We start from the raw sequence: 16,515 nt of genomic DNA on the forward strand, positions 1-16,515 counted from the left end.
TATCTAATAATAGTTATAACAAATTGTGTATTTCAATATTTCTTGTATACTTCAGTTGAAAAATATGTTTTTAAATGTAATTATATTAAATACAATATTGTCACTCGATATTTACTTTAAAAAAAAATAATAGTTTAAATTACGAACAATTAATATGATTACATATTATTACCTATCTAGTGAATATTAAACTATAAAAAATGACATGATATTATTATAGTTTGAATTTGAGTTATATATAAAACTTCGTCATCATAATATAATATTGTGCACAATAGTTTTATAGATATAATTTATATATTATACAAAGAGATAATAATTATTGCATTACGAGTTAAATTTGTTACAACGACATTATCAAGTGCTCACTGTAATTTCACATTTTGTTTCTCGTTTTATACAATATAGTACATCAATTTATAAATTGGATAACTACCTATTATTATGATTCATACCTAATATTATTTATTATGGTTTGTACATTTTAAGTAATTCTAATATCTGATCGTTTCGAGCACTAATAATAATAATCAAGCCCATAATATTATGGTATGGTTTATTGAACCGTGATCAGAAATTACCGATATTATATATAAAACATACATACTGACTGAAATTAATCTTTAAATGCACTCGCGGTCACTGTGATAACGATGATATTATTTGCATTTTACACGGGACTTACGTTTAAATTGTGTTCGCCACCATAGGTTTATCCTAGATTACTGGATATAATTAGTCGGCAAAATACCATCGATAGTCATTATTTGCACACCGAGGAAACACCGACACCGGCGTGGTATTAAATATAGGTATATATCGGTATATATATATATATTTATTTATATATACGGCCGTCCAATTATAAACGTTATGTACACATATGTACATCGAAAATCCCAGCATGACAAGAGAGGATGATGAAAATGTCTGTGACTTTGTGCGTGTGTTTTTAGTTTTACAACCCCGTAGCCCCTCCATCCTACACCCTCTTCTGGTCATTAATAAAAGCGACCAAAAACAGAGCCAAATGTATATACAATTACGCAGTTATTCAGAATTTATCGATATTATTTGAAAAATTAGAAATTAAAATACCTACCGTTGTTGTACTACACAGTACTCACACACTCATGAAACACACACACCCACACATACTGATATACGTGTGTTTATATATATCATATGTAAAGCTCGCACGCGTTATCCCTCTGGCTTGGTGGCCGGACGACCGGGGGGTTGACAATCTGGATTTTTCGTCCGCCATTTTGTGTTCCTGGTTGATATACGGTCACCGGGTTGGACTTCAACAGAGATTATTGTTTTTATATGACCCGTATTTACGTATAAGCCCATCGAGCGGGACGCATAAATATGGCTTTTTAACACGTTTAACGAGTGCCGCCGCCGCTGAGTTTGGGTAATTAAATTTTATTTCCCCGAGCCGCATTGACGTAAGCTTTCTCGCACATTCCGTACGTCTGCACGATCGGTGTTTTTTCGAGACCAATTTTTCACATTTTGGGAGCTTATCATAATTATTCCTAATACATTTAGGTATTATATTATAGACTCGCGCACAGTGTGTATAATATTATATTGACGATAATATTGTTATAATATTTTAATTACAAATGTAGGTAGCTTATATGATCTATGATTTCATAAACGCACCTTAATGATAAAATAGGCGTTTTCACTTTCTTTATAAAACAATTGGCAGAAGGGACTTTTAAATAGGTATTAGTGGCATTAGTAAACTATTTAGTTATGTCAATAAGTTGATCGCATTTCATCCAACGTCCAATATTATATTCAAAAGTATAGGTAGGTACTCAAGACATGTACGTATAATATGGTCCGATTAATATAAATATTAAATACATGTAAAACTATAAGTCAGCTATCGTCTGAAGAGTGTGGGCACATTGATTGGGATTTATTATAAGCTTTATAATATATCAATATTTAGGTATTATGACTTAGAAGTTGTTCTTTTGTAGTATTTTTAATGGTGCAGTAGTTATTATGAATTAGAAGAAATAGATTATTTACTTAGATTTCAATAATAGTAAATATCTTAATAGTTTGGTAGTTGTTAAAATGTTTTTACAAAAATAAAAACAGTTTCATAATGCTACAGCAATTACTGGTTCTAAACAGTTTAAAAAGAATAAAACTTTTATTGCACATAATATATGTACCTATATATAATATATAATATACACTGCAATTATAGACGTATACTTAATTCATACGTATTTTAAATTACACATAACAATATAAAAAAAATTACAATTTACAACTTATATGAAAATTATAATGTATAGCATCTAATGTTTGAATCGTTAACTCGAGTTTTAGAACTTACAATATTAAATTATAATACACCAACTAAACATATTTAAATTAAATATTTAATAAAAACAAGAGCTCCGTTTATTATTTCCCATATTTGTTCATTCATTTCTTTTAAATATTTCTAAAAAAAGGTTTTAGTATACTAAAATACGGAAAGAAAATAACAAAGCTATTTAGCCGCACGCAACTGTAACTCTTTCATATGTGACATGTGTAACAAACACAAATATTGGTCGTTTTTTGACCGCGTTCTTTACAAAAAAAAAAAAACCAAAAATACTACTCAATAAATACTCTAATCAGTCGGTCGTTTTCAACAAAAGAGTCAACACGCCGACGACACGTAATCGTTTGTTGTTATCTGTTAAATAAGAGGGCAGATATGATGACAAATAATGGGAAGAAAAAAAAAACGTGTTCTAGTGTCGTGTTTTACAACTTGGTAAATACTAACGCGGGTATACCACTCGTTGTTTTCTATCTATAAACACACACCAGTTTCATGTACTTATCTTGTTTATACTAGTACTTGATAAAGTTATAAAATTGTTCGTAAATTTAATCATAAAAAATGTATATATATTAGGCAATATTGTTAAAAATGTGCGTGATTCTATATTTTAAATTATGATTCATTGTAATTTAGTCCAAGAGAGAGAAGAAAAAATAACAAAAACACAAAAAAAAGCTAGTGAGGGAAGAGAATTTCCGAGTGGTTTAGTTAAATAAAAAATGAATAAAAACGTTTGCGGGAAAAGAGAAGATTTATGTGATAGAAAGAACAGGCCACCTTCACTTGACGTGATTTATAACCCAAAACGCCATTTTGTTCACGTTCTGAAAAGCAAAACCGTTCATTTCAGATGAAAATTAAAAATGTATAAATAAAAGCAAACCTTAGATTCGTAAATGCCACGAGTATTCACAAATAACACTATAAATAAGTTCTTAGAAGAACGTCCAAAAGCTAGACACGATAAAGATATTCTGACATTTTTAATTTATATTTTATTTCGTCGATACATTTTTTAATAGAATACTTAATCAATCAACGGCATCGATTCAGGATTTTTACAAGACGTAAAATTAATTTACTATTTGCCGACATTACAAGAGTCACTACAAAAATACTTTTTAAATTGTATTGTTGATTGATAAATCATGATAAACGTGTTACATAATATCAATTTTAAAAACAAAGTATTGAAAAATTTGCAAATTCAATTAATAAACACACAGTATAAAATAAATCGTGAAATGTATACGAAAAATATTTTCTGTTTAATATTTGTGTTCAAAATAAGATAAATATTTTATAAAAATATCGTAACAAAATGTATACTAAAATGTATATGACATATACACATTGTGTATAATGTTATACTAGACTTATATGCAAATAAATATTTTAACCTATGATGTGATAATAATATATTATTATACATCCAATACAATATGTAATTTAATATTTTAAATGTACAAAAACATAAATATATAGGGCAATAGGGCATTAGGGCATGTATAATATATATTATAGTTTATTATTAAATATAATATGACAAATAATCACGATTTATTCGTACGATATGATATAATATACTTGAATATTATATGCCCAATCTGTATATTATATCTACATGTATATAGCCGCCTTTGATCATAATCCATCATCATATAATACAACTAGGCGTGAATAAGAGTTACACAATAATAATATAACACAAACAAATTAGCTCTATTGACGTTATCAATTGAAATTATATATAGTTATCGGTATACCGAACGGGTGCGCGATCAAACGTACTTGTAACGTATTTCACTCTCTGGGGAAGATAGACCGAAACAAAAACCAATAATACGGCCTGGAGATACTTGAGATGCGACGAAAGGGACATAGTGGGCAGAGGGGAATCCGGGGTGGTATGTGTGCCGCAGTAATCAAAGCACACACGGGATTACCACACGGACAGGGAGCTCGCGGATTAGAATAGCTGCGTGGTCGCGTGGCCTAGGGGTTCGACTGCAAGTTTTGGTTTTGACGAATGACTTCGCTTATGGTCGCGGACAAGTTCAATTAAGTCGGATTCAGTCCACTCTCTCTCCCCTATCTCTTTGACTCACTCTATCTCTCACTCTCTCTCTCTCACTTTCCTCCACGGGGAGCCGCTTTTATTGGTATTCACAGAAGCATTGCCACCCCCTTCTCGCAATATTGACCCCCACCCACCATGTAGGATCATACGCTTAAGCTCCCGAAACACAATAAAACACGGGGACAAACCCCATGTATATATATTCTATACAGTAACCGTTGTTTTATTGCACGCAGAAATCCACGTTATACTATTAAATCGATTTTGACACCCTGCGATTTCCAAAGACCGAACCCCGCTCGTCCCCTTGGTTATCAAAACAGTATTACTTCCCTTTATAGTAAAAAGAAAACCAAATAAAACAAACAAACATCTTTTTTTTTAATCATTGTACCTATTATGAATAACTTTTGCTGATCTCGATATAAACAATAATAGACGTTTCAAATAATATCATTGAAGTATAAAGATTAAAGACATGTTATTATATATATCATACTCTATATTTATGGTTTTATATATTATATATATTTTATGATAGGTACAACAGCTTATTATAATATAGGACATCTATTAGTGTGAACAGAATATTAATATATTATCATATACACATGGACGATTATATTTTTATTTTTCAACATTTATTTGAATAGTAGAAATATTTTCGTTTTATAGTTGCTAGTGTTTTGACGACTTTTTATACCTTATAATTTATAAATAATGTTAAGACGTATATGCCTATATCTATATATATATATATAATATATAACTATAGTTGTATGTTTTCAAATGTTTATCTTATATTAAGTTAGTTTCTGATATCAATATAAATGAAACTAAAATTAAGATTTAATATTATATTTTACACTTATAGCCTAACATAGGTAACTATATTTTTAAGATTCACGGAGACGAATAGTGAAATTCTATATGATAAGCACTATTCTTCTCTGAGAAGTGGTGTGTATTATATTATGCTTCTAAATTTAAAATATCAAACGGAACCCAAATGTTCGATTTTCTAACAATTTTCAATTATTTTTTTTAAATACAAAATGTATAAGGGTACTTTCTCAAATTATTAAAATGTATTTGAATAAATAGTTTGATTACGAATCTATGGAGAGAAAATGTTTTTTAGCCTTTCAATTACCCTTAAACGCCTTTAAGAAATTCAAAACATTTAAACATATAAACATAATATATCGTGAAACAATATTTCTGTCTAGTGATTATTATACCATCAGTTCTGTAACGCTAAATATAACAATTTTAGTGACTTATATGTCCATATATAACTGTAACTGTAAACTGTGTTACCATTTCACAGACGGAAATAATTTGCGACTACTACTATATTTTTATAAATTTAATTCATGCATAATAATTATAATCCGTTACGGCTATTAGGTTTTAAATAGTATTAAAACAAACGAAAAGGTGTTATAAATCAAAAATAACAACTTTTGAATTAAATTATTATTCGTGCAGATTATTATACATTTAGGTACCTACCTATAAATCGCGTTATTCGAATGGAAACCATTAATTTATGCCTTATGGTAACTTTTCCTGAAACAGTTATCGGAAAATACTATCGAAGAATAGACAATTTATCAACGACCCACATTGGCCGTTATCGTCAAATTTCCTCGTGATTTGAAATTACAATATTATCGTCAAACAAAACACTGCAGGCATACGAATGAAATATATTATGTATTCTTTTTTTTAAATTGAAGAAGTTTTTAAAAAATATATATTTATATATTTAGCGCTTTGCAATAACCAATAATTGTAAGAAAACAATGATAACTACAAATGCGGGTATAAAATAAGTATAATGATATTATTATATGCGGTCCGTCGCCCCGGTTTCGTGCGTCGGCGAAAAACGAGGCGCTCACCTCGGCGGGCGCGCGCGCGCTCCACCGCGGATTACACGGCTGTTGTTAATCGATCAGCACTCGGCGGCACTGCCACTGGCTCACACCCACACACCCACACGCGCACATATATACCCACACACCAGCACAATCAAACGTATAATTTATACACTGTACAGTGTACACGACGTGTCGTGTGCGAGCAGTATATAATAATATGTATAATTATAATATATATTTCGTCGTGCAGTGTTCCCGCCGGCAAATAATAATAATATCTAATATTATATTATTATGGAGGGATATATTTCAATATACGTAGGCCGGCCGCGGTCCCTCTCGCCGACGTGACGGCAAAAGAATCAATTTATGACCCGACGAGATTTTAAAACGCGTACCGAGCACACGACGTGTGTGTAGAATAATGTTATATTATAATATGAGCATATATATATATATATATTTATACCAACACCATATACCGATCGGCCGCCGAACGGTATTACAATCGTTTTTTCCGATATTTTATTTCCCATATATAACGCGCCATATATCCCTCGTCCCTCATCCCTTATATATATATATACTATTATTAATATATACGTACACGTGCCGGCATTTATGTGTACACACGCGCGTTACATTGTTATTTATATATTTATTGTGTGTGTGTATTATTTATATTCCGCATTAATAGTCCGCTAAATCCGTTTAAATTAACGCATTATACCCGCCGCCGTACTACGATTATACATTACGATAAATACCGTTTGATATTACTATTCCTCGCGATGTGTTATTGACTCGTGTAATCCGGTGTAATGAAAAATTGCCCGTATCGACGGGAGGCTGCGATTTACATAATAATAATAATACTATAATGGCAATAATAATATAACGTATCGTCGTATTTTGATATTGCCGTGTCGGTTCCGATAAACGGCGTGATCAGAAATTCGAAACGAAAAATCCGGTCGACCATATGATATAATAATACCTATGGGTATATATGCATATTATTTTATAATAGTAGCTGCCGGTGCGAAGTTCCTCCGCAGAAGAAAGAGCACCTACGACTACTTTATTTTATAAAATACATATTATTATGTATCCGTTTTAGATTCCGAGTGAGGTGTAGAAATTATTGATTTTACAATTACGAGGTGTTTTTTTTTTTATTTAACGTCATCTTTATAATATGATCAGTAAATTGTAGGTAAATATGCTTTGATCTCAATACCTTTGAGTCTTGAGAGTGATTTCGGGTAACGAATCGGATTAGGATGGTACTATATTTAGGGTCAAAAGTAGAAAATTCACAGTTGTTTTTAAAATAATCACAAATAATTTTCTCAAATATTTTAACTTTTAAGTACGCAATTTGTCGCAATTATTTTTTATTTTAACAAAAAATAAAGATTTTATTTATTTTGCTGTAATTCAAAAAATATTATTTGTAGAGACTTAAGACTTTTCACCAATATGTATAGTGTATGTTTTATAATTAGTCCATATAGCCTCTGTTTACGTTTTTAGGTACTGTTCATATTTTATACCTATAGCTGATCAAAATCTGATTTTTTTGTATACTGTTCCGATCGTAAAAAAATGTAACACATAAGGTGACCAAGTATCTATTTTTTATGAACTAGTTATACCAAACCGCAGTTCAATACGACCGTCGATCCTTCAAACTATCGCGGGCTCGTGTGATCGGCTGATTGGAATTAGTGTGATTATTAATATTTATTAATCTTTAGTTTTTGTTATAACATGTTTATCAGTACTATTTTATTTATTTTTAACAAATACAATGTCATACAAAACGTTATGCTGGTATAAACCGGTAAATGAATCGTTTCCTATGGGTTACCTACATAATATTATATTGACCCGTCCACCGATTATACCTATAGGTTTACATCAGTTAACCTTAGTCCAACCCCTCTATTACCCGTACAATACCCCTCTTCAAAGTTCTAACGTGCGTGTAATAACTGAAAACAGCACACTACTGTATTGAGTTTGCGAACTATAGGTATACCTATATATACTTTGATATAATAAAATTCCTTGCGAAATAAAATTTCGCTTATTATACCGCAGTGTAACTTTTAAAAAAATTCGTAGGTATGTACCTTATATCTACGTTATACAACGGACTCACGTTCACTGCAATCGCTCTTTATATTACGGGTCGTAAAAATATTATTCCTATGATAGTAAATATCATAATATTATGTACTTTAATAATATAATATATATCATGGTGGTGGGGGTGGGGGGGGGGGGGTATTCACAACTGTGGTGCCGCGGTGTGTACCCTGCAGCAACGCGACCACCCCGCGACCACCCATCATCGCCGCCACCGCCGTCGTCATCATCATCTATATATATATATAACCATTTAATATAATATATATTGTGCGCGGGTGGTAGTGCGCGGTGGAGGGGTAATAAAGATTAACGAGCTTTCTGATTGATGCTGACAACGCCGGGCGCCCGTCGGGGGCTCGTTATTTACCGTCGGATGCTGTGGCTGCAGCAGCATCGCCGCCGCCGCTCTTGCGGTCCTATCCTTCCGCGGCGTTGGCTGCGGTATCCGCCGCGCTCGCGTTATGGCCGGCCCATCGGGTCCAAGATTAATGACGTCCTGTCGCCGTGGTGGGTGCGGTGGGAGCGATGAGAGGGGGGAGGGGCGGAAGCAACGACGGATCCGCCGCGCCCGTTTTCCCGCGACGAGCGCACGTCAAAAGATTTCCAAAAGACCGTATCACGTGCTTATTATTATTATTATTATTATTCTATTATATAGTATGGTACGGTGTACGCACAAAGACTTGAGGCAAAAATACCGCGCAGCGACGTACTGTTAGGGGCTGCCGACGGCGTCTGGACAGCAGTTAACATCCCACCCCGGTCTCCCCGCTAACCAAAATGCCAAAAATGATTTTGATATCATGGATAATAGTATAATATGATTACGATGGAAAGCTGGAAATAATCCACGTTTCGATACATACAGAAATTGTTTAAACAAGTGTGAAATGTATATTAGAAATAATATAATAATATTAGAAAAAATTTCATATAAAAAATTGGGCAGTTATCTACCTATAGCTGCAAGTAACCCTGTATTTATTTGACATTTCCAATATTTGTACTACTGCAGGATAGTTGTTGAGATAGATTTAAAAAAATCGTAAATTGTAAATTGTAATTAATTATTAGACGCTTATATATAATATCGCTATATCAGTGTCTATATAATATATTACACGATGTATAGTGCGAAGGTGAACCATAAGACCGTATAAATGATAATAACAGAAATTGTTATTATATAGGTATAGGTTGTAGGTTGTTGTCTGTAAGTAATAAGGTTCAACACTTAAAAAAAAAGTGTTCGATGTAGATAGTAAAACAATATAACTGCTCAGTTACGAGTTTACAATTTCTTCTGATGGTATACTTTTTTCTATACCTAGACCTATATACCCTACCCCCGTCGACGACGAATGTATCTAATTTATTATATTATTATACATCGCGCCGCCTTGCTGGCGTTCGCATATTTTCGCATAAACCTGTTGAACTGGCCGTTAATAAAATGTGCACATTTCCTTGGTGAAATCGCTTAGCTACACAGAGTTACCCAGCTACCGAGTTTTATCGTGCGCTATCGGGTATTGCATGATTGCATAATCGCTATCACGCGCATCGTGTATAATATACCGCGGTTGCATACGGTAATCATGCAGCGCTCGCGAGGCCTGCATGATTATCGTGCGCATCGTGTAGGAAACAACGATTCCCGCAACATAAATATTACACAAGTGTTATAAACACGGTAGAATAAATCAAAGAAATTATTAGTCGAGCGCATCGTGTTTTTATTGTAATTCGTTTTATCCCTTAACCCCGGCTGGGACGGGAACCGTATGGCAGACGGATAAAAATAATAAACGCGCGTCAGCTAAACTATATATTAAATTGTATTATTATACATAATAATAAGGCCTGCCAACTGATTTATTATATTATACAGCCATGCTGCTAAACCCGTGGCGGTTTTGGTTCGTCAAATTATGTTGAATCAAGGTTTCGGTTAGGTATTTCCAACTCGAACTTTTTAAGACTCGGAATAATATTACACAATATGAACATAATGTATTATGAACATGTTATATACTTATATAGCATTACTTGGAACCGACTTAGGAACGGTGATACCCCAAAAAATTAAAAGTCATTAATTGGAACGACAAACATAGAAACGATAATTTCGAAGTATTTGAGTCAATATAGACGGATATAGTCATATCCATCTTCTAAAGGTATTTTTTTTGGAACAATTCTTAGATCCCAAGCGAATTAAAAAAAAATTGTCAAGTGCGCATATATGCCACCTATACCAAACGTGGTGATCAATTAAAGATCGCTGCGCTCGATCAGATTATTAAAATCGAAAACATCTCTAGACGTGTTATTCATACCTTCAGTATTTTATAATATTAAATACTATTGAGACATTGGATGGCCAAGTCGTAGAAATTGTCATTCGACAATCAATTTCATGTATTATAATGGGAAGCGACTGAAGAAAAAATATTTTTTTTATAATTTATTAAAACTGAAAAGAATTTAAAAAAAACAACTGTCTTAAAATACCTGTGTGAAAACTATTCCTACTTATTGAAGACATTTTCTATGGTACATAGGTATGGTTCAAAAACCGGAGGGCCAAGTGGCGGAAACGCGAGAGGAACGCGATGAACGCCGCAGCGGCTGCGGCTGTGGACTTTAAGAACGGGTTCGGAACGCAATTCAACGGCCTCATGCAACCATTCACTGACACAGACTCGCTGTACAGTACAGCTTACACGTCGTACAATAATTGGGCGACCAAGGTGAGAATTTTTTTTTAGAAAAGCGCATTTTATAACCCTTTTTTATACAGTAATCGATCAAAATATTTTTAAAAAAAATGGTCATCAGCGTTCGTGACGATCGTTTTTGCGCGGTACACGTTCGTGTGTTTTTCCGGCCTATTTTATATATAATTTAATATATCATAATATCACGTTTTTGTTTCGTAATTACCGATTTTTTAAATATATTTGCTTTTCGCAAGCGGCGGCATACGATACCATACATTTCCTATATTCTGGTGCTGAATTTTTAGAAATACGTTTGATCGATTTTTTAATATTCGTTTTTCCATTAATTTTAACATACTTTGGCACTGTCCATGTGTGTAACCACTTGATAAAAATAGGCATAATATTATTGTATAATAATTGGCTGGAAGAAATTGCATTTTCGTCAAAATTTGTTTAAACTAAAATTATATTATAAAATAAAATCACTCCGCAGACCACAATATTATATTATTATAACAGTCGTTTTCGGTTTCTAAACATAAGTTATATCCCCGTTGTGCCCATCCGGCCGTTAGTTATATATAGTCACAATTGTTAATATAAAATATAAAGTTATTCATTAATAGCCCATAATATAGGCTAGTTACTGTATATAGTTACGATTGTTTGCAGTGTTAAGATTTTACTATACGGTTCTATTCAAAGTAAAATTATACTAGCCAGTGTTAAGAAATTACCAACTGTTGAGAATTTAATATAGATTCATTTTGGCCAATATTAAAAATGTCAGTACTAAAATATGAAGTTAGCGAATTCTTTATAATTCGACATTCGTACATGGAATTATAGTTTATTGCATTGAATTAAAATATAGGTACGTTTAGAAACCGAGAATTTAGAACGCTCTATGAGTATGCTTTTCTAACTTGTTTACCTGCACACACATTATGATAAATGTTAGTATAAAAAATAATAATAAATATGTCGACGTATACCACGCAGGTGCCGAGCCCGTTGGGATCGAAGACGTTCCCGTGGTCGGTGAACCCGTTGGGCACAGTGAACCATCATCACCACCAGGCGCCGGTCAACTGTTTCAACGCGGCCACTTCGGCGGCCGGGTCCATGTTGCCGACGCCCGCACCGCAGAACGGGCCACCGTACTGTCCACCCACCACACCGTACTCCGTGTACCACCACCGGCCGGCCGAGCCATGCAACGTCATGTCCAGCAGCATCGCCAGCCTCCGGCTCAAGGCCAAACAGCACGCGTCCGGGTTTGGTGGTTACCAGCCCGCGGGTTCACCGGGTTCGCTGCAGGCGCAGGCCAACGGCGGTAACCGGTCATCGTCGTCGTCGTCTTGTCAGCAACAGTACGGCGGCGGACAGGGCGCAGGTGGCGGTGGTGGCGGCGGCGGGAACTCCGGCAGCGAAGGCACGCGGACGCCCGTCTGACGTGAAGAGCGGACCGGAGGGAGCGTCCGGTACACGGTTGAAGACCTGTTGGACTTCAAAGAGGAAATGGATGACGGCGACGGCGGTGCGTCTGTCGCGGGTGGTGCCGACAGTGGTGACGAAGTCGACGGCGACGGTGATGGTGACGATGACGACGACGACGACGACGACGACGGTGACGAAGACGACGAAGAGGTGGACGCTGGCGTCGACAACCTAGTCGAAGACCAACTACACCACCACCATCATCTTCACCATCACCACCAGCAGCAGCAGCAGCAGCAGCAACAGCAACAGCAGCAGCAGCAACAGCAACAGCAACAGCATCACCACCACCACCATCACCAGCAGCAGCAGCAGCAGCAACAACAGCAGCAACAGCAGCAGCAGCAAGTGGACGGCGGTGGCCGGACCGTCAAGCAACACGCCGAGTTGGCGCAAATGCACGCCGCCACCGCTGCTATGCTTTAATCGCTCACCTGCGCCGTCGTCGTGGTTTGTACGTATTTCGTATTTCATGTATATTAGCTTAAAATCGTGTATAAGTACCAAAGGGGTGTGTTACCACGGTTCCCCCATAAGGTTAATGCAAGAAACCCGGAAAACCCACCCTGTATTGTATAAGTGTAAATAATTTACGTGTTTTGTACATATTGTGTGAGTTGTGTATAAATATATTATGTGTTTGACGCCGACGTCCCCCCTACCTCTCTAAATGCCTCCCATCCCCTTCACACAGTCGAATAGAAACGATAAATATAGGTATATATTGGTATTATATGCAGGGTATCCCATAAAGTACCTATGTACTTTTTGAAAAATGAATAAATTATTAGAATCTTTAATGAAAATGCATTTATTTCTATATATTTACCACCACAAATAAGAAACAAAACGGAGTAACTACTAATTGGTAAATAATAAAAATGACAAGAACCATAGTGGCGCCAACTAAATATTTTAAAAATGTCACCAGATTCTATAAGTGCGTACTTTGTGGGACACTCTATATATTATATGAGGCCATCCGAAGACCGACATATTTTGAACGTCGTAAAACATCGAGATTTAGAATTTTTCTGTGGACTTGTTACTCCCATACGGAGACGAGTCCCATTATTTCAAAAATGCAAGACCATCTTCGCGGTGGGTATTTTCGTTTTGTCTGTCGCACCCACATGTAGAACGTTGCCCACCCACCCCCTTACATATTATACCAATATTGTCGTTTGACTTTTTGCTAACCTATATCCGTATTGCAGAGTGGATTGCCGTTTACACCGCGGTACATAGGGCGCGTATCGCGGAAAAACCGCATCTTCTGTGGCTCACTCAGTATATACGCATACGGTTGCCTCGACTTCTCACCGCTAAAAAATATCCCTGACCTGCAATGTATATTATTATTATTATTTTATCCTACGCCTTAACTTATTGTGTACTAAATGAACATAACATAATATGTATTGTGTAAGTCTATCATATTATTATTATTATTATTATCATTTGTTTCATATACGAACGGTATGTATATTATAATTATGCGTATTTTGTACAGTGTGTATACGATACCCACATAATGTATATTTGAATACCTAGTTTTTGAGTATATATTATATTATTATATTTTACGAATATTATTACGACAATAATATAGATCCATTCGCCTAGTCCAATATTATTATATATTATAATAAATCACATATTGTTTCCGTTTTGTAAAAAAAATATTATACACCTACCAGCCTGCAGCTGGAAAATACTAACAAGCGTAGGAAAATATTCGTTCATATATTTTTTGATGATTGCCGAAACGAGTACTTACCTACCTACGTATACAAAGCGACGAGACATTTTTTACACAAATCTTGACACGATTTTTAAACTAGATCTCAGAATTTTAATTATTTCATCAAAACGTCAAGATTACACGAGTTAGATATTTCTTGAAATAGTATAATATTATATAATAATAGTATAAAATCGTAATTTTATCAGAGAATAATCATGCATGCACAACATCGAAAATCAATTCATTATAATATATTACTTACATGATAATATTATATACAATATACTCATATCTGAAACAATCGATAAACAATTTTCTTACATTTTTTTATGGAACTCGTAGAATTTCTTTGAATTGTCGGAACGTGAGAAACTACGACGGTAAATTGGTTTGAAATATTGAATAGAAACGTTGTCGATTAATTAGATGTTTGTAATATAAGTGTATACCGCGGTCTGTACCTATATTATTGTATGGTATACAGTATATACATTATACATATATAAGTAAATTTCAAAAAATCAGGACCGTTCAAGCTTGTGACAATGTTTTATTATTTTTAAGGAAACATATTGTGTTGTACCCACAGGTTTTCATTTTTGTTTACGTGTAATAAATAATATGTATTTCTAAAATTATTTTAAAGTCAATAAAAATTGTAGGGTCGTTCAATTTATAGTGATATACCTATATATTGTGTACATGTTTTTTATTATTATTATTATTATTATTATTATTTTAATCAATAACATCGTGTATAGAATAATATTTCCACATACGCAATGTATAACCGTTTTGTGTAACGTGTATTTTATATTATAATATATTATATATGAAAAAAAATACTACTAAATAATTATTATTGTACGACATTATTCGTGTAGCTAGGTGAATTTATACATTTTTTTCTTTTTGTTCTACGTTTTACTGTAATAATAATGAGTGTTGAAGAGAAATACAAACATAATAATTTTTGTTTTTTTGAAACGGAAAACGCATTCTACTATATTATCATCGGCTGCAGCGTATACAATAATATGTGAGTATATTATATTATATTATACATACATACATAATATACACACCACACAGCATAATATATCATCATTAGCAAACCTATGTAGCGGGGGGAGGGGGTGTTAGATTTTGCGTAGGTACCTACTTAAATTATAATATTCCTTACATTTTAAAACTTTTGTTTGGGTATTTTTCGTATCTACATATAAAATATACGGTTTTTTATCTATACATTAATTTATGTGTTTATACATGAATGATGGTGATGGGTCTACAACACCACGACCAAAATATTATGATCCCCGTTTCGTCTAGATACTCTACAATATACATTTCTATACAAATTATAATAATATAATGTATTATGAATACGTTGTTATATTATATTATGTTATGAAATATATTATGTGCATCGATATTGGCTCGAACGAATACCACTTACGTATATAATATATATATACCTAACCTATATACACGTCGTATAATATATAATATATTATGCGTACCGCGATATTGAAATCCTAAGACCGCCATAATATTGTTATTATTATTATTCACCTAATCCTCAGCGATACTTGGATTTCTATTGTTGTGCAATGTTCGTTGTATATTGTACTATATATATATATATGTGTGTGTGTATGGGTGTGTGTAATACGTTCTGATAACAGATATTATTGAAATAAATATTTAATATATATATGTGCTCCGTGTTTGTATAATATATAATAAAAAAATAAACGATCCGAAATGGTTGGGGCGGCTTGGCGTGACGGAAAACGGGTTCGACGCCGAAATTACAACGAAAACACTTTCGGGGCGATACGAACGGATTCGCTTGCAGTCCGCGCAGTGCACATTTATATAATAATAATATTATACACCTAATACATAGATCCCACTACACGCAATAATAATAGTAATTCATTGCGCAATACGATATTTTATGCATCGAAAAACGCGAATGCGGGGAAAACTAGGAGCTTGCCATTTTTTCTTCACTTTTCTTATCATATTTTGTTATACAT

The 16,515-nt window shown here is 33.9% G+C and overlaps 2 protein-coding genes across 2 annotated transcripts in view; both read left to right on the top strand.

The window, feature by feature from the left end:
- Window positions 1-12,678, top strand: part of LOC132950598 (pituitary homeobox homolog Ptx1-like) — a 31,928-nt gene extending 19,250 nt beyond the window's left edge. Inside the window, 2 exon segments of the mRNA XM_061022116.1 lie at window positions 11,062-11,250; window positions 12,226-12,678. Of these exon segments, the coding sequence (XP_060878099.1) occupies window positions 11,062-11,250; window positions 12,226-12,678 (642 nt within the window).
- A 66-nt stretch (window positions 12,679-12,744) lies between these two features.
- On the top strand, window positions 12,745-15,453 carry LOC132950599 (ell-associated factor Eaf-like). The gene is made up of 2 exons (XM_061022117.1): window positions 12,745-13,177; window positions 13,941-15,453. The coding sequence occupies exon 1, from the start codon at window positions 12,745-12,747 to the stop codon at window positions 13,147-13,149; it is 405 nt and encodes a 134-aa protein (XP_060878100.1). The 3' UTR covers window positions 13,150-13,177; window positions 13,941-15,453.
- The last annotated feature ends 1,062 nt before the right edge of the window (window positions 15,454-16,515 follow it).

The sequence above is a fragment of the Metopolophium dirhodum genome, chromosome 8, assembly GCF_019925205.1.
Source record: "Metopolophium dirhodum isolate CAU chromosome 8, ASM1992520v1, whole genome shotgun sequence".
NCBI classification, from domain to species: Eukaryota; Metazoa; Arthropoda; class Insecta; order Hemiptera; family Aphididae; genus Metopolophium; species Metopolophium dirhodum.

What these genes read in the sequence shown, in the direction of transcription:
- LOC132950599 (XM_061022117.1), top strand. Translation starts at nt 12,745, where the DNA reads ATGGATGACGGCGACGGCGGTGCGTCTGTCGCGGGTGGTGCCGACAGT.